Here is a 22,531-nt window from a genome sequence, read left to right as displayed (position 1 = left end):
TCTATGGAAAAAAACAGGTTTTTTTTTCCTTGAAAAATATCACGTTTTTCCCAATTGAAGGAAAATCAATTTTATTTTGTAACGTGTCTGACTTGCAAAGTTCCATTGCTGACCCAAGCTTGGCAGCTTCTCCAAGCTAAGCCCTGGTCTCTTTCTTCTGTGCTGAGCAGTAGCCAGTCGTTCTCTGAGCTCAATCCGAGCCATTTGTTTTCATCTTTAAATGAATAGTAAGTTAAGAGAATTTGCTTTGAATAATGAAACACAAAAAGGACCAAAGATGATGCATTAATCTTGGATTTTCCTTGTTTTATCACCAAGAAAACTGCTGCAGATGGGAAAAGGCAGGAGGTCATTGTGCTCGACTCCAAGAGGAGCAATGCAATCAATATCGGCCTGACGGTGCTGCCCCCTCCGAGAACCATTAAGACAGCCATTTTGAATTTTGACGAATATGCCTTAAACAAAGAAGGAATCGAGGTAAGAGAAGCTCTGCGGGGTGTCATTTGTGTTCTGTAATACCTTGCACATGTAAAGCATTACTGCATCCGGCGTGACGTTCTCCACAGGGTGGCTTGCCTTTTTCCTGTCCTCAGCCGGTCTCTGAATAACGTGAACAATTCTCACATTTTTTAAAGTTCTTAGTGGGTAGGGGACTCACTTGGACTGTCAAGTTCAGAGGTCTTCACTCTCTGGTTCATTTACTGAGCTCCTCTGACCACACTCTGCCTACCTCAGAATGGAAGAATATGGTAACTGCCCGAGGAGGCTGTTAGGGTCTTAACTCATGTCATTTCAAACTAACTATGGTTAATGAATGCTTTTCAAAAGTGGGCTTTTCAATGTGGACTCACATCCAAGTCAATAACCTGGTTTCTGTCATGGAACTCATTGGGATGTGTAGACATGTGTTTCATTTGATAAGCTGGACAACCTGAGCAAACTGAATCGTCACCATTTGTTGATCTGAATGTCAAAAGGAGAGAGAAATTGGGTGACTTGGCAGTGACTACATGGCTGGTTGGAGCCACAGTTCACCCTGTTCTGCCAGGGATGTGTGCCCTTCTACAAGGCCAAGCTCACCCTTCACATGGGCTGATGGACAGTTAATACGTTGAATCTCATATTCTGATAATGGAGAAAAATTAGGCAGAGCCAGTGGCCCAGCCCACAGGTTCCTACAGAAGGATGATATAGCCTTAGTATCCAGCAGGGTCTGGGGAAACTGCTTTGCAACACTGGGCAACAGTTGCCCCATCCTCCCATTGGCAAAGAGCCTGGATTCCTTTCAGGCCTCTCCATAGCTGGGGTTCCTTCACACACAGTCTCATTTGGAATACTCGACGATGGAGGGAGCTAATAATGCCTGACTGCACTGAGGGACTGTGAACCCTGACAGAAAAATCAGCAGTGAGGTAGCAAGGAAGGGCTCAGCACTAAGCCAGAGTCACCCCTGGCTCTGAGTGTGGGAGGGAGCAGTGGTGCACATGGTGGGAGGTGGGGTCTGAGCCCAGCCAGCCACATGTGCCTTTGCACTTTGGAAAGACACAGGAGGAACTTGTTTTCTAGAGGCCCAAGCAGTTCTTCTCTGACACACACACACCGACATGCATACCCACATACCCTGTTCCAGGAGCAAGTACAAAAACAGAGATGCATTTCCCTCCCAGCTGGAGAAGAAGTTGAGCCTTGAGACTGGAGTCAGTCAGGAGCAGTGTAGACCAATCTATCCAAACGGGCAGCCCGGACATGAGGGCATGGAGCAGGGGATGTAAAGGGACGAGCAGGCAGCAGCTGCTAGAGACACGGAGGGGCAGGCCAGGCCGCAGGGTGAAGCTCCCCCAATCTGGGACCCCCACCCCCAGCCCCCCGTCAGCAGATGAACAAGAGGGCAGAAGGGCAGAGGCCTGCCGGTGTGTAGGTGAGGGCTGCTGACCTGGACGGACCAGGTACAAAGTGTTAGCGAACGGGAAGAGATGATGTGGTGGGGATAGGACATTGGGGCCTCCTGGACTCCTACCAAAGTCATTTAGAGATTGCAGAGGCTTCAGATTCATACATAGAGAAGCTGCAAATATGGCCAGGGTCAGCCTGATTGAAGGAAAAATATGACAATTTCCTTTTAAAAAATATTTTCCCTCCTTGTCATGAGAACTGAAAGGTCCATCAAGAGAGATTGATTCCTTCGAGTTTTGCCTTTGTCCTTTCCTGAAATGTAGCTCTCTCTGGGTGAGGAAAATTCCAAATTCAATAAGTTACATACATTTTTGAATGAATTACAGTATTAATTTTTCTTTTCTGACTGGTTTCCAGCCAAGTTCCCCTTTTTTTCCAAGAGGGAAAATGATAATGATTAGGATAATGGAGACAGGAAGAGCAACACAGTGCTAAACCTGAGTTTCGGAGTTTTCTTACTGTGGGCCCAGCAGGGAGGCTTAGTTCACAAATTCTCATCAGGGCCTTATGAGGTACACACCATCGTGCTCCCCATCCCATAGGAGAGGAAAATGAGTCCCAGCATCAGTCTGTGCCCACAGCCACAAGCCATTGAGAAACTGAGCTGGGATATGAGCTCCGGAGCCTGAGTCTCGAGTCCAGGCCAGGCCTGGGGGCGGCTGGCCTGGGAGGGACACTCTGGCCTGGGTTTGTGTGTCAGAAGGAACGAGAGGAAGTCTGAAAGGGGAGTGAGAGGCATGCACGAGGCGACACAGGCCACCGGTGCTGCCAACGGTTTTCCGCATGAGAGTAGCAGATGTATGGAACAAGTGAGAAGACACAGCTACAGAAAACTCTGGGGAACCCTTACTAAAGCGTCATTGTTTTGTGAGTCCTTAATAAATTCATATTTATCCATAACCACACTTGGAGTTACATTATTTTTATGAAACAGTCTTCATCTAAAGCAGGGTTCTCAACCTCAGCATTATTGACATTTTGAGCTAGACGGTTTTTTGTTTGAGGGCTCTCATGCCTCGTAAGATGTTTAGCAGCATCCCTGGCCTCTACCCACTAGATGCCAGTAGCAGCAGTTCACTTGTGATAACCAAAAGTGTCTCCAGACAGTATCAAGTGTCCCCTGGGAGCAAAAATTGCCTCAGTTGAAAACCACAGATCTACAGATGCCTGTGTGAATCCCAGAGGCTGTGTATGTTCCTCATCGCTTCTCAGGCATGGCTGAGAAGGCTCTGGGGGAATTCACCCTCACGGAGAAGGTGGAACTCAGGGCCCTTGGCTGTTACATGCTGCTCTGATCACTGGTCTCAGGGATATCTGGGGCATACATGGTCGAAACCCGTGTGCTCTGGGGCCAGTCATCCTGTGCTTTTTCTCTAGGCTTGTTGTTCAAGAGTTATATCAAAACTGAAGAGAGATGGTAGTTGTGTATTTACAGATCTTTGCTAATAAGATTTCCAGCTTTCACCCAAAGGGCCTGGTGCCAAACCATCTGCTTCCTGGGTGCAGGCTCTGTGGCATGGCAGCACAGGTCAGTAGGGCCATTTGAAGGCTCTGTCTACCTAAACATAATTAGGATTATTAAATGATGCCTGTGGCTTTGCTTAGCAACCCAATGGTATATATTTGGATTTGTCATGAAAACCTGAGGGAGTAGTTAACTAATTAGGGAATTCGTTTTTCATAAGAGTATTAAATTCTAGAAAATTATTTGGGGGCCATCTCTAAGTTGCATTTGTGATATTTACCACACTAAAATGGGGTCAGTTATCACAAATGGAAGTATGCAGCACTTTCCTTTTCTTGCTTGCTTTTCTAAGTTTTATGGTGCCTGTGTCTGTTCAGAGGATGGCACAATTGAATGGCTGCAAAATGCCTTTAATTTGGCCCAGTTTGGCTGCCAGACCTGTCAACACCCCAGCAACAGAGTTTCTGTTTGGCCACACGTGCAAACTACAGAATCTTTTTGGTCAGTTTGCATTGCACAAGCCCTGTCCATGGGTGTCCAGGCGGGCACTGGACTGTGTGCACAGGTGAGCCAGAACACAGGGAGCCACAGTCTGCTCTGTTGCACCAGAGACCTAACTTCCCTATGATTTGGTTGAGCTAACTCACTGTTAGTTTTGCGTTTCTGCGTGAATTCCACTGACCTATGGAACTGATGCTTGGAAACTAGAAGGAGGTCCTGGGTTATTCTCCAACTCTTCCTCAGTTGATCTGATGTGGCCTCAGGCAAGTCCCTTCATCTCTAAATTCCATACATTAATTTCTGCCCACGTACTTCACTGGATAGTCATGAGAATGAAAGAAAATAATATTTTGAGAAGTCAAAAAAGAAAAAAAACTACCTGAAAGCAACTACACAAATGAAAGCCATTGTTTAGTGAGAATGTGCAAGATGCTTACAAACGAGGCTCAGGTTTAAGGACTCTGAATTTCTGCTGTTTTCACCCCCAATTCTTGTTGTAGATTCTCAGTGAAAGCTGTTGCCAGGTCTGTTCCAAACTCTCAGAGTTAAATAATTACTCATTATGGTCTCATCTGCAGGTGAATGAGAAGGCCAAACCCAGCAGCTTTTGGGTCCATAAAAAATGAGACCTCTGTGTTTTCCTCTTAAATACTGCTTTCAGTTATAAAAGCAAGTATGTTAGAGCAGAGCTGGAGGGAACACTGTCTGGGGAGTTCTTATGTTTGGGTCTTGTTTGATGATTTTCTTCCTTCGAAACCAAATGACGATCATAAAATCATCAATAAGTCTCCAGACATGGAAGAAGAGCAGACTACAGGTACTTCCCTGCACTCATGCTTTCCTCTGCTCATAGGAAAACGGGCCATCAGCTCATAGGGGTCGCTTTGACCTGCTGTGTCACTGTCTTGCGGCTATTTTTCTTGTCAGTGATGTGTAAAAAAAATAATAAACTGGCAGATGGCAACCTCATAAATCTTCAACAGTGAACAAATGGTTTAAATTAGTCAGAGAAGTGAAAAACAAAAGTAAGAGTGATTACTTTCTCAAAGGAAAGAAGTAACAAAACCCATTGCAAGAAAATGCCTCCTGAAGAAGGATAAAAGTTTTAACAGTCTTTTGTTTTGGTTTTTTGGTACATAGTTAAAACAATATGAAATTAAATACTAATTTAGTTATCTTGAAAAGCAGTTGAGTTCATATCATAGATGGATTTAAAGAAGCAACATCTGATAGAATTGTTTTGGTTATATATACATTTTTAATACCATCTGTGTGTACACGTGAGCTCCATAGTCTGAACTTGCAGGTTGTGAGCCAAGTAGTGAGAGAGAAAGGAGCATTGTCCCTAAATATCTCCCCCAATGCTGAAATTCCACCTGGATAACCTCTGTGTTTGGGGCCCTGAAGAATAGAAAGTGGGAAGGGGTGGGATCTGAGAGCTTTTCCAGCTTCCTCTTCTGTGGCCTGACTCTGCCTGGAGCCAGAACATGTCTTCAGCGCAGTTTTGCATCACTGGCTTCTGAGGAGCTACTGAGGCAGCCCTACCTACTAACAGCCCTGTCAAAACCAAGTCTTCTCTACCCCATCCCACCCAGACCCGTCCTGATGTGCGATCTACACTCGTGTAAGCATCTGCATGGTTGGTGATTATGATAGCAAATGTCCAGTCTCTTATTATTTCTTTTTTGAATTAATATGGAGTAAAACTGACTTTGTTTTGGCGTACCTTTCTGTGAGTTTTCAAACATGTATAGATTCATGTAACAACCATTGCAATCAGGGTTCAAAATAGTCCCACCTCTCACCAGAATTCTCATGCTGCCCCTTTGTAATCACACCCTCAACCAACCCTGAGTTTTGACATTTGCTCATCTATTCCCTGTGACTGTGGTTTTGACTTTTTGAGAATGTCGTATCAGTGGAATCACACATTGTGTAACCTTCTGAGACTGACTTCTCTCATTCAACATGGTGCCTTTGAGATTCATCCAAGTTGTTATGTTTATTGATAGGTTTTCCTTTTTATTGTTCAGTAGCTTTCCAATGTAGGGATGTATTATGCTTTATTTATCTATTCACCCACTGAAAAAAATTTGGCTTATTCCAGTTTTTGACAGTTATAAACAAAGCTGCTACAAATATGCATGTACAAGTTGTTATGTGAACGTAAGTTTTCTTTTTTCTAGGGTAAAGACCAGGAATGGAATTCTGGGTCATAATGGTAACTCTGTATTTAACCCTTTAAGTAACTGCCAAAATATTTTCTCGAGTGGCTATACCATTTCACACTCTTACAGACAATGTATCAGGGTTCTAGTTGCTCCATATCCTTGTCAGATGGTATTGTCAGGGATTTTTTTTTTTTTTTTTTAGTTTTTATTTATTTTTCTTTTTTGGGGGTTTTGTTTTTTGTTCTGGGTTTTGAAATTTAGCCATTTTAATAGGTATGTAGTGGTGTCTTATCATGTTTTTAATTTGCATTTCCTTAGTGGCTAATGATGTTGAATATCTTTTCATATGCTACCTGCCATCCATATAGCCTTTTTGGTGAAGTGTCTGTTCAAATCTTTTGCCCATTTTCTAAATCAGGTTGTGTGTTTTCTTATCATTGTGTTTTGAGAGATCTTTATATTCTGGACACAAGGCCATTGTTAGATATGTGATTTGCAAGTATTTTCTACCAGTATGTAGCTTGTTTTTTCATTCTCTTAACAGCGTCTTTCACAGACCAAAGTTTTTAATTTGGATGAAGTTCAATTTCTCAATCTGTTCTTTTAAGGATCATGCTTTTGGTATCACATCTAAGAATTCCTTTCCCCACACTGGGGTCATAAAGATTTTCTCCTATGTTTTCTTCTAAAGGTGTTACATTTTGTGTTTATATGTGTGATCCATTTTCAGTTAATTTATGTATAAAGTGTGGGGTTTAAGCTCAAGTTCATTGCAAAATGATTCCAGTTGTTCCAGCAACATTTGTTGAAAATTCTATCCTTTTTCCATTGAATTGCCTTTTCCCTGTTTTTAAAATCAGTGGGCCATATATGTGTGGTCTATTTCCAATCTTTATCCTGTTGCATTGAACTATGTGTCCATCCCTCTGCTGATACACACTGTCTTTATTACTTTAGCTTTAAAATAGGTCTCATGATCAGGTTGTGCGATTCCTCCAAGGTTATTATTTTTCAAAATTGTTTTGGCTGTTCTACGTCTTTTGCCTTGCCATATAAATTTTAGAATAAGCTTGTCTGTATCTACAAAAAAAAAAAAAAGCTGGATTTTGATTGGAATTGAGTTCAATCTGTAGAAAATTAACATCTTGACTACATTGAGTCTTTCAATCTTTGAATACAGTATATCTCTCCATTTATATAAATCTTCGATTGCTTTCATCACTATTTTCTAGTTCTCAGCATATAGATCCTGCACATGATTTGTTAGATGTATACCTAAGTAGTTCATTGTAAATAGTATTAAAATTTTTTTGTTTCTAATTGTTCATTATCAATATATACAAATAAAATTGATTTTTACACATTGACCCTCAATCATTGTTAAACTCACTTTTTTTTGAAAATTTTTTGTAGATTTCTTAAAATTTTTATGTGGACAATCATGTCATCTGCAAATAGGCACCGTTTTATTTTTTCCTTTCCAATCTGTGTTTTATTTCATGTACATGCCTCTCTTGGATTTCTAGTACCACGTTAAATAGGAATGATGTGAGTGGATATCCTTGCCTTATTCTCAGTCTTAGAGTGAAAGCATTTAGTCGGTCATCATTAATTATGATGTTAGCTAGAGGTTTTTTGATGTCATTTATCAGATGGAGGAAATTCCCTACTCTTACTAGGTTGCTGAGAGTTTTTTATCATGAAAGGATATTGAAATTTTTTTTCTGCATCAGTTAAAATTATTATGTGGTTTCCTTGTTCAAACTCTTAATCTCATGGATTACATTGACTTTTTTTAAATTTAATTTTATTGAGATTTTTCACATACCATACAATCATCCAAAGATCCAAAGTACACAATCAGTTGCCCACGGTATCATCATACGGCTGTGCATCCATCACCATAATTTATTTTTTGTTTCAATTTTTAGAACATTTTCATTACTCCAGAAAAGAAAAAGACAAAAAAAGAAAACTCAAATCCTCCTATACCCCTAACCACACCCCCTTCCCTTACTGACTCATAGTATTGGTATAGTACATTTGTTACTGTTGAAATAAAGTTAAAATACTACTAACTGTAGTACATAGTTTGCAATAGGTATATATTTTCCCTATATACCCCTCTATTATTAACTTCTAGTTATAGTATCATACATTTGTTCTAGTTCATGAAAGAGATTTCTAATATTTGTACAGTTAATCACGGCACTGTCCACCACAAGGTTCACTGTTTTATACATTCCCATCTTTTAACCTCCAACTTTCCTTCTGGTGACATATGTGACTCTAAGCTTCCCCTTTCCACCACATTCACACAACATTCAGCACTTAGTTATTCTCAAAATAATGTGCTAAAGTCACCTCTGTCCATTTCCAAACACTTAAGTTCAACCTAGTTAAACATTCTACTCATAATAAGCAACTGCTCCCCATTCTTTAGCTTCCTTCTATATTCTGGTAACTTATATTTCATGTCTATGAGATTACATGCTATAATTGCTTCATATCAGTGAAACCACGCAATACCTGTCCCCATGTGTCTGACTTACTTCACTCAACACAGTGTCCTCAAGGTTCTTCAACCCGTTTTTTCAGGACGGTTTTGTTCACTCGCCATACATTCCATACTAAGTAAACAATCAATGGTTCCCTGTATAATCACGTATTTATGCATTCACCACTATCTATATAAGGATATTGCCTTTTCTTCCACTAAGAGGAGGAAGAGTCAAAGAAGGTAGAGAGACAAAAGAAAAAGGAAAAGAAAGAAAGAAAAAAAACATGACAGCTAAAAAGTAACAAAAGGATAGATAGAATTAAATTAAAGTAGAATATAAGAGTCAGACATCACCAACATCAAGAGTCCCATACCTCTCCCCCACATCTCCCTCCCATAGGCACTCAGCTTTGGTATATTGCCCTTGCCACATTAAGGGAAGCATAATACAATGTTTCTGTTAACTATAGTCTCTAGTTTGCATTGATTATATTTTTCCCCAATACCACCGTATTTTTGACACCTTACAAGGTTGACATTCACTTGTTCTCCCTCATGTAAAAACATATTTGTACATTTTATCACAATTGTTGAGCACTCTAGGTTTCGCTGAGTTATACAGTCCCAGTCTTTTATCTTTCCTCTTTCCTTCTGGTGTCCCACATGCTCCTAACTTTCCTCCCTCAACCATACACACAGTCATCTTTTTTCAGTGCATTCACACTGCTTTGCCACCGTCACCCAAAATTGTGTTTCAAACCTCTCACTCCTTTCTTTTCCTATCTGTCTGTAGTGCTCCCTTAACTATTTCCTGTAGAGCAGGTATCTTGTTCACAAACTCTGTCATTGTCTGTTTGTCAGAGAATATTTTAAATTCTCCCTCATATTTGAAGGACAGTTTTGCTGGATATAGGATTCTTGGTTGGTGGTTTTTCTCTTTCAGTATCTTAAATATATCACACCACTTCCTTCTTGCCTCCATGATTTCTACTGAGAAATCCACACATAATCTTATGAAGCTTCCCACGTATGTGATGGATCGCTTTTCTCTTGCTGTTTTCAGGATTTTCTCTTTGTCTTTGACATTTGATAGTCTATTAAGTGTCTTGGTGTAGGTTTATTCAGATCTATTCTGTTGGAGTACGCTGTGCTTCTTGGATCTATAATTTTATGTCTTTCATCAGAGCCTGCTGTAGGGGGAGGGCACTCCCGGTGTGATTCCTCAGTGTTTACTTACAGATTTTATGCTGCGATCTCAGCCATTCCTCCCAATCCAGGTTGGTGTATAACGGTTGTCCCTCAGAAGTTATTCCAGATTATTTACTACTTGTTACTGGTTGTTTATTAGTTGCTCCAGGGGACTAACTAAATCCCACTCTCTCTATGCTGCCATCTTGCCCTCCCATTGATTGACTTTTGTATGTTGAAACAACCTTACATTCCCAGGATAAATCCCATTTGGTTATACTTACATATTACTGTATAAAATATAGCAATATTTTTGTATACCTTTTATTGATATTTGTATATTTAAATATTTTGTTAAGGATTTTAATCTGGGTTCATCAGGAATATTGATTTGTAGTTCTCTTTTCTTGTATTGTCTAGTTTTTGTACCAAGGTGATTCCCATCTCATGAAAACAATTGATAAGTGTTCCCTCACTTTTTTGATTTTAGATCACAGGTTCCAAGGTACCCTCTGTGGGCTGTGGTTCACACAGACACAGCTTAGGTGTGAGCCCAGGAATTCTTAAACAACTTCATATATTTGCTTTCCCAAGCTCTTCATTTTCTGTGATCTCCTTTCTGGCTCCATGGGGCTTCCCATTTTGGTCCTTCAGCTGCAAACTGGAGCTTAGTCACCCCACTTCACCATGAACCTTCTGTGACTGCATCCGTGTCTGGGGCCAAGAAGAAGGAGAACAGAGAGAGGAAAAAAGCTATGGGGATTTGCCCCACCCTCTTTGGACTGCAGGGCCTCCACCTGGAGAGGAAGCTTCCCCTCTCTCAGAGTTTTGGGTGCCTGCCAGCCCTGCTGCTGGCCTGTTGCTGCCTGGAGACTCCTTTTCCGCTCTCAGGTCAGGGCTAGAGGGTTCCCCTGGGGCTCTCTCTGTCTTCACCTGGTGCCTTCTTCCAGGTTTGGGGCTGCTGTGAGCCCAGGCTGGGGAATACCAGAGGAAAAATGGTTGCTTCACTGCCAGTTTGGTTGTACTTTCAATTCTGGTCTTCTTCCCCAATCCACCTGCCACCATTTACTTTTCAGATCCTCAAATAGCTGCCCGTGCATGCTGTGCAGGTTCTGTAGTTGCATTCAGAGGGAGAAACAGGGTGGAGTGTGCTTATTCCATCTCACCCAGAACTGGAACTCCTTCCCACTTCTTATCCAGATGGTTGCCCTTGCAGAGCAGCAACCAAAGCCACTTAGAATTAATGAATTAACATTAATTACAAAAAATCATGGCACACTGTGTGTTTCTGTGCTTTGATGGTAGAGAACAAGAAATGAGAGGGGAAAAAAGGTTTCCTACCACAAATGAGGTGGTATATGAAATGTCACATGTTGGGAATTTTTACCTTTGTTTAAAATGTTGTCACTAAGGAATTTGAACGTATAAGAATCATAATCATTCTGATATCTTTTTGCCTCCTCTGCCTTCCACAATTAATGTTTACTAAAAGCAAACAAAGTAAAAAGATATATTGTTTAGTTAGTAGGTAGGTATTGCCTTTTGTAAATACCATCATCAGTTTTTCCTCAACCAGGCTTGAATCTGATATTATTTGAAGTGTTATCATTTCTATATAAATTTTGAAATATAGTTAAAACAATTAAAATTTTTACTATGTCTGTGTACAAATGTCAATCAATCCGAGTTCTTGGAAATGGTTCATTTCTGTAAGCTCTTAAATTAATCCATGAGAAGTGCTAGAAAGCACACATTCTCAGCATCCTTTATTTCCTTCTCCCTGTTCCCTAATCTTCTCTCTCATTCTTTCAACTTTCTCCCACCTCCTGTTGCCCTGCCTTGCTGAATTATTTTCCTAGGGCTGCCATAACAGAGTACCACAAACCTGGTGGCTTAAAATGACAGAAATTTATCGTCTCACAGTTCTGGGGATGAGAAGTCCGAGATCAAGGTGTTGCAGGGCCCTGCTCCTCTGAAACCAGCAGGGGAGAACCTTGCGGCATCTGTTCAGGTTCTGGTGTTGGCCAGTCGTGCAGGGTTTCCTTGGCTCACGGTTGCAGTGCCTCAATATTGGCCTCAATCGTAACGTGGCTTTCTCCTTTGTCTGTGTGTCCAAATTCACCTCTCCATATTCTGACACCAGTCAAATGGAATTAAGGCCCACCCTAATCCAACTAGACTTCATCTTAACTAATCACATCATCATAGACCCTATTTCCAAATAAAGTCATGTCCATGGGATGAGGTTAGGACTTGAAAATATCCTTTTTGGGGGCACAATTCAACCCACAGCACTTGCCTAGAATGCCCTTCAGGTACAAGACCCTGAAAACCTTGGGCAAGTTGCTTAAGTTATTTATGAAACAGGAGAAGATTAAAAGAGAAAGAGAGAGGTCCCTACCTAAGATTCTATAAAGTCTCACTAAGTTTACTTTTCAGAAACTTAAATCCTCCAGAGTGTTCCTATGCCAGATAAGTCCCAAAACCCAGAGGCAATAGCCTCTCCAAGAACATCAACCAGATGTGTCCCCCTTCCCCATAATGTCAACACTCCTTTTCAATATGAGCAAGTTAGGGTGGTCACTGCCCAGATATCCCTGAAGACAGTGAGCAAACGAGAGGGAGGGGTAGCAACAGACAAGATAGGATTTAACAAAGGATTATGAATACTGAATTGTTATAGAAAATGTTTTTTTAGTTATCATCTTTCTATATATATATTTTACAATAAGGAAATAACTGAAACTGTGGAACTTTAACCCGTAACATTCTTTAAAATTTGCTCTGTAACTACTTGTTAAGTCATACTTTGAAAGTTATCACTTTTCTGTATATTTGTTATATTTCACAATAAAAAAATGTAAAAAAAAAGATAATTTTAGACCAAATGAATCTAAGTTTAGATGCTACATAGAGCTTTCCTTCTATAAAGTATATTTCATTTTTAACAATATATCACCTGCATCTGATAAAAACACTGACATCAGAATGTCTCTACTAACTGACTGGAAAATTACAATATGATTTGAAAACACCAAAGGGGTAGGATAGGATCTATCACTAAGAGAAAATAGACTGTTATCCCATCTTTCCAGAAAATTCTAACCATGATTCCCACTGAAGAGGAGAAGCAGAAAATCCAGGAAGCTCAGCTGGCCAACCCTGAGGTGCCCCTGGGCAGCGCAGAGCAGTTCCTACTCACGCTGTCCTCCGTCAGCGAGCTCTCTGCTCGGCTGCACCTCTGGGCGTTCAAAATGGATTATGAAACTACAGAAAAGGTAAGCATTCAGGAAGAGAGGTGGCTGTCCCTACATCCTCCTTGTTGAAGAAGTTGGTTTTTTAATGAAGTATCATTCTCGAAGGCAGAGTGTGACAGGTGAGTTGATTATGATGTGCCTGTGTATCCTCTAAGTGATGGCAGCCTGCCAGTGGTGGGGGTTGTTCTAAAATCTGCCTGACACCAGCTTCAGACACTTGATTGTATACACTAGATCACTAGTAAAAAAAAAAAAAAATTTTTTTTTTTTACTCCATATGCTCATTGTAGAGAATTTGGAAAATACAGAAAAGTTTAATATAGAAAATCACTTGTAATCCTTCCATGTGCCATTGACTCGGATGATTAGCGGGTTTTTGAGAGAGTATTTGCAGTCGAGAGCTGAGGATGAAACAGAATGCAAGAGGTTAAAGGGAGAATAGAAGTAAAGGGACTTTGATGGTGAAGGCCTGGGGAAGCTCATCTTGAGCAGAAAGTGGAGGAAACAGATATCTTCTCTGGAACTGGGGCAATATGAGTGTTTTTGCAGGCTGAGCAGAAGGATCCAGTGGAGAGGAAAGATAGATTCAGCAGCATGGGTGGAGAGGCTGCATGCTCTCCATCTTCCTGCAGAGGGAGGGAGCAAGGTCCTATGCTGAGGGCCAGAGAGGTGACAGTGGGTTTGGGGGCTTCAGGAAGGATCTACTGTATTGGACTCATTAGGGAATTGACCAGGGATAAGACGTAGGTCTTCTGAGGTGACCGCTTGACTTGGTCACAAACTTGTCAGCATTTTCAGGTGACCTTCTCTGGCAGAGTGAAGGAGTGTCATGGAAAAACGAGATCATTGGGTCAGCTAAGTTGGGGATTAGCAGGTCAGCCTGGCAGAAGCTGGGCTGGAAAGAAAGAAGTGGAACCTGCTGGCTTTGGATTCTAGGCTGGGGGAGAGCTTCAGCTGGGACAGGCAAAGAGTGCCTAGAGGGGAGCTTGTGGGACCTGTGGTGATTCAGGGACAGTGAAGCCACAGTTTCCAGTGTCATCTGCATGAAAAGAGGAGGGGAAGGAGGAAGACTGCAGTGCAGATGCAGTGAAGGAGGAGTCATAGGAATCGGAAAGGAGAGGGTATGACCTAAGGGTCCTGCCAGGGCTTGAGTGATGAGCACGAATGGGGGAAAGAGAGCGTTTGCCACAGCAGCGCAAGCTGCTCTTACCCCCAGTTGTACCTCTGGTTTCTGCTGGAGAGGCTTGGGGATTACGCAGACCCTCCCTGCTGCCTCCTGGGCGTTCAGAATGGCTTATGAAACTACAGAAAAGGTAGTTTGTACCCCTGAGAGCATGTGCATCACATGGAATCGCCTTGAACAGAAATTAAGAATCACAAAGTAAAACCAAAATGTAAATTTGTTTTCTTTTTCTAATTTTTTTTAACTAAAAGGAAGTAGCAGAACCACTTTTGGACCTGAAGGAAGGAATAGACCAATTGGAGAACAATAAAACCTTGGGCTTTATCCTGTCTACTCTGTTAGCCATTGGGAACTTTCTAAATGGAACTAATGTAAGTCTTTCCCATCCCTACCTTTCTTATCCACAAAATTCCTGCCTCTCATTTCGATGGAGGTTATGCCTCTGGCCCTCTAAAGCATATTGAACAAACAATGTTGTATCTTCTTGTTGAAAAGAAGAATGGGATTTTGTCCTTAAAATATCTGGGCCTGTTTATTTGATCCTGTATCTTGTTATAAATAAGCAAACTTAGGAAAATAAGCATGTTATTCCTTACAAATCGTGTCTACTCTCAAAATTGACAGTAGAGATATTTTCTTCTATTCTGGTTTTCTTTTCTTTTTTCTTTTTTTTTTTTTTTTGAGCTCATCACTAAATTATTTGTGCTTATATGCATGCTGATGCTTAAAAAAAAAAAAAAAAAAGACATGTTGTTAACATTGGCCTAACTTTGGCCAGGAGGTAGAAAAGCAACAGGGCAAGGGGAGAAAGAAGCTGCAGAGACCCAGCCCTGCAGCCCCCCAATTAAGGGTGGAGCCCTGGAGTGCAGCTGGATGTGAAAGGCTGGAGGCTCATTTCATGCTCAGTGAGGCTGGTCCAGGTATAACCAGCACAGGATGATGGAGCGTGTGGCCTGAGGAACTTTGGTCACAGAAAACCTAAATATTGGGTCACATCAGCAGGGCATTGATTCTAACCATGGTAGGTCTGTGTTCTCCTATCATGAGCCTGTGTAAAATATGTTCTTCCGATCTTTTGTTTAATGTTTACCAAACAGGCCAAAGCGTTTGAGTTAAGCTACCTCGAGAAGGTTCCAGAAGTCAAAGACACAGTGCACAAGCAGTCGCTTCTCCACCACGTTTGCACCATGGTAGTGGAAAACTTCCCAGACAGCTCCGACCTGTACTCGGAGATCGGGGCCATCACCAGGTCAGCCAAGGTACGTCTGCAGATCCAGAGGAGCAGGCCTTGCCTTCGCCTCAGATGCTGGTTCTTTATCAACCATCTCTGAGGAGCACACACCCTTTTAAGTGAAACATTCAAGTGCTGCCTGCATTCCCTGCTCTGGAGAGTTTGCAGATCTGATTCGTTCCATGCCATTTCTAATGAATTTTTCAGATCTTTTTCCTATCTCTGGTTCTCTGTCAGATTCTTTCCTACTGAGTGTGTAAGGCAAGCCTGCCGGCCCCGTCATGACTGCTGCATCTACTTTTGGGCAGTGTTACTTGCCAGGCTGGATTCTCCAAAACATTACAACCCTGCAGCTTGTTTTAGATGGGGAGAAATGTCAAGAAGATGCAATTTGGCTCCTCCTATGCCTTGCATAGGACCTTGCAGTGAGGTGTGGAGCCATGAAGCAGGGAGTATGCCTGCCTGTGCATCTCAGATTGTGCATCCTTAGGACCTTGTGCAGAGGGAAGGCTGCTGTAGGGCTGCGAACAGTACATGGCATTGGTCCCTCATCTGTGAGCTCTTAAATTTAGTACAGAGTTGATTTCTTCTTGAGCTTATGGCTTATTAGAAAAGAGACAGTTGCAATAACTGTAAACCCAGCTACCTCCACTGAAGGAGATGGATATGGCTGAACAACCCAGGAGGAATCGCAAATACACCAGCACTGGGGCATGTGAAGGTCCAGGGAATAATGGGAAACTCAGCTAGCTGGGAGGGGCTTGACAGGGCAGAGGAGCCTGGCCAACATGGGAGAAACTTGTGGAAATAAAACCTGGGCTGGGTAGTGGGAGCTGAAAGCAGAATGACTAGCTTCAGAAAGCATTGACATCTAGCATGAGAAGAGGAGAGAGAATGGTAGGTAGAGGTGGGGAGGGATGGGCGGTGCGCTTTGCCCTCCCTCCCTCTGCTCTTCCCCATGGAACTGGCTTGTGGGACCTGGTGGCTGAGTCTGAAGAGGCTGGGAACCTCTTTTGCCTTGCTTGGGAGCAGCTGCCACACTCAAATGGAAGGGCGGTAGGCTCTACATTTTGAAGCGATGGGTGTCAAAGATTTTGTGGCATTTTCTTAAAGCACCACACTACTCATTCTGTGTGTTTTCCACAGCACATTCTTCTCACCCACCCCTGCTCTCAGCCCTGAGTTGTCCGCCAGCCTCCAAGCTGTGGTAAGACTTGGCTTTACTTCCCAGGACAGCCTGCATGGCTTCCTGCACACAGAAAGGGGCCCAGGGGGAGCAGTCTTCAGGAGAGGCCTTCCTTCTGGTAACAAGGCCAGGCTCTCTCGCTGGGTGGGATCTTCTTAGTGTAAACCTGGCATGGTAGTTTAGAACTCATGATCTGGACCCAGAGAGACCTGGGTTCAAATCCCAGCTATGTGGCCTCTCACAGGTTACCCTCTCTGTACTTCAGTTTCTCATCTCTGAAGTAGGGCTGGTAATAGAGTCTGAGCTTGTGACATTATTGTGAGGGCCAGCCCACGTGTCCTCCCAGGTTTAGCACGGTGCCAGGGTAGCTTTAACCCAGGTGGGCAGCAGCTGAGGGAGCCCTCCAGGCCTTCTAGAGAGATGCTAGGTTAAGCTCAACCCTTCTACTGCTTTTCCACCAAAGCCCACCCTCTGGTTTCTGCTGGCAGTGTGATGGCTTTCCTCCGTGCCACGTGAGGGGTCACTGCGGACTGTCTCCTCCTAGAGCTCTCCCTTGATTGTGCCCACTGGGCAGGCAGCAGCTGGTTCAAGGGCACAGAGCTGTGCTCAAGGATTCAGGCCATGTTAGAGCTGAACTGATTATTTTAGCGTGGACCAAGGGAGCTGCTAAATGCAAACGAGGACAGATGCAGAGAGTTACAGGTCTACCAATTGACTAGTTCTGCTCGAGCTGGCCGGAAGCCGCCCCGACCTCCCAGCCCCACTCGCCAGTCCAGGCCATTTGAGTCCTCTTCCAGACCTAGTCTTTGAAATGTTAAGCCCATTCTTACCTAAAGTTGCATTTCTTTTACCCTCAGTCTGAAGACCAAATCTCTTGGGTTTTTTCCAGTGTTGTCATTGTGGGGGAAAGTGAATCTCTCTGGTCCCGGAGTTCCTTTGGGTTTCAGACAAAATCTTTTACTTCAGAATCCCATGAACCCAGTGATCACAGTCATTGGCATCTTAGCCACAGCAGCTTACCCCCACCTAGATCCTCTTTCTCTTTCTGACTTTTAAGTGCCTCGCTCTGGTCCTTTCCCACCACCTCTCACTCTACGTCTACCTCAGGCCCTTCCCTTCAGCTCCCTGTATGTCTGTTGATCTATTTCTTCCTTCCCTCCTATCCTTTTCAATTTCTTCTATCTACCCCAGAACTCCCTCCATTAAATGTGGCCCTCAAGTGCAGTTTTTCATGTCCAAGTAACTCTGAGTCACATAATTTTTAGTCTTGAGATTCTATAAAAGAACTAGCTTGAGCAAGCCTCATCTCAGATCACTTCAGTCAGTCCAGAATGTTTGTGTGGCCCTGAGTACTCTGTGAGTGCTATGTCACATCTGTTCTTTGCACACGTGTCTTGCCCTTGTGGCAATACCCCCCCACATGCAGACACACACACACACAGAAGCATGCACGCACATACGTACACATGTGTGCACACACAGGATCCTGGTGAGTTCCGCACATCCTTCAGTGTTTGATCATCTGTCTATATGATGAGCCTCCTTGAGGAACTTGCTCTTGTGTCTTTGTGTTCTTAGTGGATGAGTGGGGATTGGTGTACACTAGTTTCTCTGTGAGTATGAGTAAAATAATTTGTCACCATTGTAAAATGGATCCTCATGAAGAGACACTGGCTGCCCTTAGTTGACCGTAGCATATCAGAGCCATGTATGTCTATGGTGTGTTCCTCCAACTGTAAATGAAATATTATCTTTGAAGAACAAGAGTGCTCTGAAAAATTTTACAAGACAGCAGCTCAGTTCATCTTGTACTAGGGTTCCTTGATGTCGAGTATTAGTTTACAGCTCACAAAGACTTCCCTAAGATTTTTTTCCAAATATAGCCAAAAATAAAAAGGGAGTGACAATTGTATTGGATTTATTTGGAGACAGCTTTATCACAAAATAATTGGATGTCAAGATAATGACAAATACACATGTGAATAATTTTTACACAGTAAATATGTTTGTGCTTCAAGATGTAAATTTGATTTTGATGTTTGTTTCTTCCCCAGGGGCAGTCAAATTCCCAGTTCAGGTTGGTGTCCGGTTGTTTTGGCACATTTGCAATGTTTTCTCTCTGATTTTCAGGTTGACTTTGATCAACTTCAGGATAATTTATGTCAGATGGAGAGAAGATGCAAAGCTTCATGGGATCACCTCAAGGCAATTGCAAAACATGAAATGAAACCAGTTTTAAAACAACGAATGTCAGAGTTCCTAAAAGACTGTGCCGAGCGAATTATAATTTTAAAGATTGTCCATAGACGAATAATTAACAGGTACGTAGATCAAGGAACTTACATACATTAGTACAACAACACATTGAAACTATTCTGTAAACTAAGATCTGAAGGTTAATTTTGAAAAAATTTTACTGGAAATTCTTGGTAGGTAGCGTGTGTACCTTGGGTGCAGGTGTTTAACGATTTCATGGGTAAAGTTTTCTTATACACATACACACACACAACACACTAACATAGTGCCACTGAATCTTGAAGTTGGAAGGAATCTCAGGGAAAATTTGATCCTCAAATCCCACTTGATCAGGAATTGCATTTATTATAAGGTCCCTGGCAAATTGGGATCTCTGCATTTGCTTGGACAATTCTGCCTACAGCGAGCAAAGAGCCTTGTGAGGCAGCTCTGTTTGTTAGAAAGCTTCTCCACTATATGATCTGAAATCTGCCCTCCAAGAGCCTTCCACTTGTGGATTTTCTGCTGGACACTTCTGCACTGCAGCCAGCTTCGGTGAGTCCTGAGATCCACCACACAATCATCCCCTGGACCAGCTGTCCTCAGAGTCACAGGATCCAAGAGAACACTGCAAAGCACAGCAGTGATGGGCCAGGCCTTGCTCTGCCTGGGAAGGCTCAGTGGCTGGCCAGGGCCGCTCCAGCTGTGAGTGGTGGCAGCACCAGGACTAAAACCTGGTCTTCCAGCTTCTCAGGCCAGGGCATTTCCTACCGCATGCTATCGTTTTCTTCTCTTTCGCTTCATCACAGAACATGGTTGTCAGGTCTGGGTGCTCTGTCCTGGGCCTTACAGCTTGGTGGCCAGGTGTGCAGGCCATACAGCCCTGTAGACTGTAGTCTACCTGGAGCAGGTGCACTGATGACAGACCACCTAGAACAAGACTGCACTGCAGTTCTGCTCACAGAGCCTTCCAGAGGTGTTGGTACAGGGGCTCGTGGTGAGCTTGGGACCACTGAACCTCAGGCCTTTCCCAATAAGCACATGCCCCGCTCCTCTGCTGGAGCACTTTAGTTTGTTTTTTTGCGTGTGTGGTTTTTTTGTTTGTTTGTTTGTTTTTTTGGTAAACAAATGTGTGGTATTTTCGCTTCTCCCTATACAGTTCATATTTTTGTCTTTCCTCTCCATGTCCTTTGAACTCGTACAGAACTTTAAAAATGTCATCTAATGCATGAGCCCTCTTCTAGCCAGTGTCATTTGCTGTTTTGATAGTCATACTTCCATCTTGAGCCAGACTCTTGAAATAATTTTTAAATATTGGACAGGACAGGAATAAGGAACAGAATCTTCCCTCCAGATTGACAACTATCCACTAATCAGAACTTTTGGAATTCAGCTGTTCAACTGTAAATCCCCCTAATTGTGACCTTGCAGCTGCCCTCTGTGCAGGCAGGAGGATACTTTTAAGAGATTTTGTCAAATTTCTTACTGAAGTTGAAGTACACTATGCTTTTACCATGGTTGAAAAGGGGAGGCAGGGAATAAGCTCGTTTGGCCCTAAACAATTGCCAACTTGAAAGACACTGCTAAGATAAACAATGTCCATTTGGAATGACATGAAATTGGAGTAATTTTATGCAAGTCTTGCAAAGCTGCTATGTTTGATTACATCAACTATTTTATCCCAAATGTAAAAACTCGTTTTGGTGATACGCCTATCCCTTGCTTGGAGTGATGGTCATTCCTCTCCGACCCGAATCTTTGCCTAGGGTGACCAGGAACCACTCTTGTTGTGTTAGGTAGGGAAAGAGGCCTGGCCAAGGGGGATTCCCAGGGTGGCCAAGCCAGACCAGAACAACAGAACCCTGGGTTCAAATGAAGTCCTTAGCAGGAGCTCTGTGTGTAAAACTGATTGAAGTGGGGATGTCTTGTTGAAGTGAGGATGGAGGATTCAGAGCCCCCGTGGCTGTACTCTGCCTCCCTCCCACCCCCACTCCACCCCACTCCCCAGGAGCCTAGCCTGGGCCACTGGGATCTAGCACATTCGTTTTGGCCATGCAGGTCAGCCTAAATATAAGGCTTCTGATCCGAGAGTTGCAAGGGGTCATGCAATTGCCTCATGACAGTCATCTTTTTTTCCATCAGATTTGAGTATGAGAGTTATGTTTTTATCTTTGTAATTAGGAATTCATTTCACAAGCCATTTTTAAGAAGCAGTTGTTACTCACAGGTTCTCATAGATCAGATACCTATCTCCTAGAGTTACACCTCCTCTTGGGATTAGCTCAAACCACCACAGGCAGCAAAGCTGCAGATTTATTCTCCTGACAGTCAGATGTGCAGAACAATTGGCTTTTCTTTATTTCACCATTTGTGGGACCTCCTTTTGCCCCACTGCCTGGTGAGGGAGCACTCTGACAACCTAGCTCATAAGATGAACAGCCAAACATTTTGTCACCTGAATGTTTGGTCTTTTGGAGTTGACTCCTCCTGATACACCTCTCCAAGTTGGCTCTAGGGAAGGACAGTGATTTCTGCACCTTGGGGTGGCGCAGGGAAAACAGGTTCTCAGATGGTGGTGCCCTCCAGAATCTCAGCCTCCCGCGTGGGCAGGCAGGACAGGTTCTGTTTAGCCCTTTGATGCCATCTCCTACTGCAATTGGGTCTTCCCAGTCTCCCAGGTCCCACAGGTTCTCAGCTCCGTACCCTCCATGTTCCCCAGAGTCTGTTACACCACAGGTTCCCGCGAGATCCAGTGGGTCCAGCCAGGCACTCTCGCTCTCTCCCCTCACCAGGCTGCCCTTTGCACTCGGCCAGAATTGCCCCATTTTGGCTGGAACAACCCTATCCTACACAGGGGCTTCCTCTCAGACCCCCAAAGGCAGGTGGGATGGGAGCCCTTTTACCCTCAGCAAACTCTCAGCCCCTAGGCAGACCTCTCCCCACCCCAAGACCTCCTTGGGAAGAGGAGATGAGGACCCACCTGGCCACCCACCCTCTCTGTGCTCCCTCATTGTGGTTTAGATCTGCTTTTCCCCAAGATGATGATGAGCACCTTTTCATGTACTTTTTGGCCATTTGTATATCTTCCTTGGAGAAATGTCTATTCAAGTACCTTGCCTGTTTTTGAATTGAGTTATTTATCTTTTTAGTGTTTTAATTATGAGTTCTTTATAAATCTGGAAACTGGTCCCTTATCAGATATATGATTCACAAATATTTTCTCCCACTCTGTTGGGTTGTCTTTTCATTTTCTGGATAGTGTCCTTTGAGGCATAAAAAGTTTTTAATTTTGATGAAGTCCAATTTATCTATTTTTTCTTTGATTGCTTGTGGTTTTAGTGTCATATTTAAGAAATAATTGCCTAATCCAAGGTCATAAAGATTTATACATATGTTTTCTTCTACAAGTTTCATAGTTCTAACTAACATTTTTGGGTTTAAACAGTAATTCATTTAGCCCCCTTTCATTTAAATACAAGTTGTTTGCTTACTTTATTGTTCTTCACAAAAAGAACAAGGCAGTGTCCTTCACTTGACTAAAACAAACAAACAAAGCAAAATCCATATTTGAACTGTGCAAATCAGAGTGATCAGAAACAGAAGTTTTTGTCTACAAATAGTGGTATCATTTATGCTGGTTGTTCTAGACAAAAATTTCCCA

At 42.8% G+C, this 22,531-nt stretch overlaps 1 protein-coding gene across 3 annotated transcripts in view; it reads left to right on the top strand.

Moving 5' to 3' along the window:
* FHOD3 (formin homology 2 domain containing 3) overlaps positions 1-22,531 on the top strand; it is a 509,790-nt gene that overhangs the window by 464,214 nt on the left and 23,045 nt on the right. For all 3 annotated transcript variants that reach the window (XM_037806361.1, XM_037806363.1, XM_037806362.1), the window contains 5 exons: positions 319-477; positions 12,874-13,056; positions 14,470-14,589; positions 15,316-15,477; positions 18,766-18,956. In XM_037806361.1, the coding sequence (XP_037662289.1) occupies positions 319-477; positions 12,874-13,056; positions 14,470-14,589; positions 15,316-15,477; positions 18,766-18,956 (815 nt within the window). The remainder of the gene's footprint in view (positions 1-318; positions 478-12,873; positions 13,057-14,469; positions 14,590-15,315; positions 15,478-18,765; positions 18,957-22,531) is intronic.

The sequence above is a fragment of the Choloepus didactylus genome, chromosome 16, assembly GCF_015220235.1.
Source record: "Choloepus didactylus isolate mChoDid1 chromosome 16, mChoDid1.pri, whole genome shotgun sequence".
Taxonomy (NCBI): Eukaryota; Metazoa; Chordata; class Mammalia; order Pilosa; family Megalonychidae; genus Choloepus; species Choloepus didactylus.
Note: the sequence above shows the minus strand (reverse complement) of the source record. Positions and strands in the feature narration are given on the sequence as shown.